The sequence below is a fragment of the Conger conger genome, chromosome 8, assembly GCF_963514075.1.
Source record: "Conger conger chromosome 8, fConCon1.1, whole genome shotgun sequence".
NCBI classification, from domain to species: domain Eukaryota; kingdom Metazoa; phylum Chordata; class Actinopteri; order Anguilliformes; family Congridae; genus Conger; species Conger conger.
In genome coordinates, this window is record NC_083767.1 from 34,802,051 (window position 1) to 34,806,871 (window position 4,821).

At 43.2% G+C, this 4,821-nt stretch overlaps 1 protein-coding gene across 1 annotated transcript; it reads right to left on the reverse strand.

Moving 5' to 3' along the window:
- Window positions 1–802: 802 nt before the first annotated feature.
- On the reverse strand, window positions 803–2,819 carry LOC133135702 (DNA damage-inducible transcript 4-like protein). Its single transcript, XM_061252904.1, has 3 exons — window positions 2,670–2,819; window positions 2,164–2,289; window positions 803–1,308 (listed from the first exon to the last, which is right to left on the reverse strand). Exons 2-3 carry the CDS (start codon window positions 2,252–2,254, stop codon window positions 815–817), a joined length of 585 nt encoding a protein of 194 aa, XP_061108888.1. The 5' UTR covers window positions 2,255–2,289; window positions 2,670–2,819; the 3' UTR covers window positions 803–814.
- Window positions 2,820–4,821: the final 2,002 nt, after the last annotated feature.

Genomic DNA, 4,821 nt, shown 5'->3' on the forward strand with positions numbered 1-4,821 from the left:
TTCAAAGACCCTTCAAGAGATCCCCGTCCCTCCAATTAAAAGCAGCATGTTTTCTAGGACAGATGTTTCATGGCTAGTTACCAAAGAGATATATACATACACAAGCGTTCTTTAGAAAGCTCTGCTCATCTAAAAATATGGCCCCAAACACTTCCAAATGTAACCCACCACCCCCCAACAGAAAGTGTTACAAACTTCACAGAACATCAGTGGACAAAACTAGAACAACAACAACAACCCAAATGTTACAAGATGGACAAAAAGAAAAAAAAGCTGGCAAATACATGCCATGGTGTACCTGGTAAATAAGTGTGTAAACGGTCTAATTTGCTCATTAAAACTGTAATTAAAGGGATAAAAATACAAAACATGTGCAAGAATACTGCTATTAACAAACACATCAACATTGGGCCTCAAACTATAGGGCTGACTTGAGAGAAACCAAGAATCTGTCGAGGAATTCTGGGTTTTCCTAAATTAACCTTGGGGGCTAAAAAAAGAAAATAAATTGGGACAGCATCGCCTACACGGCAAAACTAACATTCAGACGCAACACCTCCGTCTCTGCCTTCAGTCCCAGACTTACTGCCCTTTCGTCCACTTTTAACATCACCACCACACCAGGCACAAATACACAAATCACCTAAACACCAAACCTGCTCCCTACTTTTCCCCATTAACAAAAAAACACAAGTAGACATTCAGTTGGAGTGTTTACATTCAGGTACTGTATACCCCTGACGCCCCCACCCCCCCCAAACCCCCTCCCCTCCCCTCCTGTCCCCCCCTCCACCACCACCGCCGCCTCCCTCCCTCAGTACTCCTCTACAACGGTACCGGCCGAGGAGGAGTACAGTTTCCTCTTGATGAGGCGGAAGCCCGGGCTAAGCTTCAGGGCGTGCCTGTAGCCCGGGGCGAAGCAGGTTCCGATGAGGAAGAAGTCCCTCAGGCTGGGCCAGGCGCTGCCGTCCTGCTTGAACACCAGCGTCAGCTCGAAGGTGGGCACCACGCTGGGGTCGTAGGTCACGCGCTCCAGCCGCTTGCAGCCGCCGTCCGCCTCCAGGAGCACGTGCAGGAGGCAGCCGCGCAGGCCGCAGGGCTCGCCCGAGGCCAGGCGCAGCACGTCCCGGGCTATCCGCCGCGTCAGCTTCTCCGGGACCAGCACCTCCGAGCAGTTGAGCGTGGTCTTCTTGGCCCGGGACAGGCAGCTCTCCAGCATCTTGACCAGCTGCTGGCAGGTCCGGTCCTCGAACACCGTCTCCGGGTTGAGAGCGGGCTCCACCAGGCTGTGGTCCCAGTAGTCCAACTCTGAAAGAAAGGAGGGAAGAGAGAGAGGACGGTTAAAAACGACGCGGCGTTTTTTTTTTGGGGGGGTTTTTTTCGACCCGCGGACACAGAAACGCGTCGCCGTTAACAAAGGGAAACGGATATAGGCGTAGGTTTCAGTTCTTCTTTCTGTGAGATGCATTGCTGGACCACGTAGTCTTGTGTTGTCAAAAGTCAAGACTCGCAAGCATAATCGGTAGTTTAGGGATTCATTCATATTCAAATATTGGGGGTGACATGTCTCCCCCCCCCAAACCAATGCATTTTGAACCATTGCTGCATGGCACAAAATCCATGAGCAGACAATGGGCATCCTCTTTTGCTGTAATGAAACATGTTCTGCCACACCTCCTCTAATATCCATTTCACATGCCAGCAATGACCCTTTACCACCGATTAACCTGACGTTTGACCCCACTTTTCCATCGTCACTTCGTGAGGAAAAATTATAATAACCTAAAAAATAACTGACTGTTTACAAGTGAAGTGTCTAACCCCATCAGTACGAACTGCCTCACCAAAAGACAAAGCTCGATAACCAGTTTATAAAGACCACGTCTTTATATTCCGGCAAACAGGTATGGGTGAGCGCAAACAAAGACTGAAATTGTACAGCCCGCATGCAGCATCTACAGAAGTTAGCTAAGAGATGACTTCATCGCTGTGTTGATTTCTCCCCCCTCCCACCCCCACATCTATCTGCGCAATGGCTCTGCACCAAGACTGGTAAATATGCACTCCTGCACAAAGCCCACGGAGAGACCTCAAGGACAATAACAATATATTGTAACAAAACATGTTCATTATTAACGTATGGAGGGAAAAAATGAAACTAACCGTCTTCGATGCAAGCCTGGTCATGTCGACGGTCAATCAGTTCCGAGAAGCATTCCGTGTTTTTGTTTTTCAGTGTGCTTGTTGCAACCATTGTGCAAATTTCAGTTAGATTGATGCCGTTCCTTACTGCAAACAAACAGAGAAAACATTCAAGAAGTTCAGCTATAAATCAGCGTGTTTGTGTTCGATGTTTATTACCAGTCAACAATGGATGGTTGTTACAGCTACCGTTAATGAAATTTGATGCAAGACACCGTTTGTAAAACTCAGGCAAAAAATCATGACAAAATAGGCTATTTAGTAAATAGGCTACTTTTGACACGTAGACAATCCCTAAGTGAGCTAGATAGGAAGCCAGGTTAACATTAACTATTCGGCTTTAACGCTAGACTAGGGTAATTTAGATTTTATGGTTGACTGACTAGCTAGATAACATTATTTTAAACCGGCGGTAACATAAGCTATGTGGCAACGCTAAGATGGCATCAAAATCAGAGGTAGCTTACCTTAAAAAAAACTGCGTGTGGCCTAAAATAAATAAAGTTTAATGAACGTTTAAACTTAAATACACACACGCACACATTCAGACCAGTCCACTCTCTTGCATTCGCCCACATTCACACAAAGTGAGGCGACGTCGGCTGCAGCTGTGAAAGTTTATAGTCTCCTCATTCGCAGCTGACCGAGGGAGCTCGACCAATGGCAGCAGGTGTAACATTCTGGAAATTGCTAGATTTTCACCGGCAACTCGCGCAGAGCGCAACGACTGTTGGATTCAATGGATATGATTGGCTGCCACTCGTTCTGTGGCAGCCAATTACAGAAGGGCATTATTTTTGTTGCTATCTATTATCTAGCCCGTTCTCTGATTCTTCTTGTTATAGCAGGATCTCTCTTTGTCCTGTGCCAAGAAAATAGACACCCAGGTGGCGCGATCATTTATACATTTATAAACGCTTGTGGATGCTCTTTTGTGACACTATTGTATTTCAACATGTTTGTCTGTTTCACCGTAAAAAAGAAAACGAACTGTTACTGCAATCAGCCACTGGTTGATATGCATAAGATCGGAAGAAAACACTCGCATAATATGTATTTTATCGATCAGAGATTCTCTCCTTTGTTCTTCCAGAAAAAACTAAACACTGACGCTGCGAACGTGGTATCATTAAAAGAAAGCACTGTCAATCATGTTACAAAAATAAAGCACATTTTAAGTACTGCATGGACTATTACATGAATGAAACCTTCTGTAAAGGGCAGCGATAGTCTACTTTCCGAATATAATATGGGCTACAGTTCAGACATAAAACAAATGTCAGCGTTTAGCCATGGTTTATGTTGCAGACTGAAGTGTTTCAGGAATGACCGTGGTGGTTCAGGATAATGCAAATTCTTGCTGAATTTAAATCCCTTCTTGTCTCCTTCAAGGCCTCCATCAAGGGTATTTAAATGTATAGGTCGATTAGAAGGTTTTTTTTAAACATGTTTTAGAGTCATGTCACATGCCCCAACCTGGCAAGAGGGAAATTTTATGGCCTTAGATTGTATATTGAAGCACCATTTGGACCTGAGCCTGTGTTAGTTATCCCCGTATATACTATGGATATGCAGTCAGCTACAGAATTATTGGCACCCTTAATACAAATAAAGAAAAAAGGCTGCATAGAATAAACAACACAGATGATGATCTATATGTTATGTTCAAACATATGAGAAAACGATACTTTCATTTCAATACAGTTGCTCTCAAGTTTCAATGTTATTTCCGTAAATAACATTGAAGTAATCTCATTTTTCTCTGAAAAGCATAGGTGTCAACATTATTGTCAGATTTCTCACCCCTAACAATTATTGTAAATAAAATCAAACGTAGAGAAATTGGCAATACATAATTGAGTTAATATCACTCTGCCTTGTGTCATTCCATCACTTCCTGTTTCACAAGAGTCTAAAAATGAAGACAGCCCTTACTATACACAATAAACAAAACCAAGTTTGCCAGACCTCATTGGAATTATAAGTGGAAGAGAGTGCTATGGTCAGATGAGGCCAAAAGTTTTGGCCATACACACCAGCAACATGTTTCGTTGCAAAAGAAGAATACATACGAAAAGTAGCTCCTCATACCTAATGTCATTGATGTTTTGGAGATGTTTGGTGCCAGTGGTCCAGGGGCACTATTTAAGATCAATGGCACAATTAATTCAACAAAGTACCAGGATATTTTGGCAGAAAATAGAAAATCAGCCTCCAAGCATAGACTTGGTCATAGGTAGATTATCCAGCAGGACAAATACGTATCACCAAAATATTAACATCCATGTTCTGCTCTGCAATGGCCATCTCAGTCTCCAGACTTAAATCCTATCAAAATCCCATGCTCTGAGCTGAAAAGGGGATCCATCAGTGCAAATCAATGCTTCTGAAAAGTTCTGTATGGAGGAATGGTCAAAAATCCCTCTGTAACTTTATCACTAATTATAGGAAAGGAATCTCAGTTGTCATCTTTGCTAGGGGTGTTTGGACAAAGTATTACACTGGGGGTGTGAAGCCTATTTTCGTGGGATTTTATTTGTATTTGAAAAATGTGTGACTTGATTGTGGTTGATTCTATTGACTCATTAATAAAGCACACTACTTTACACAGAAAATGTT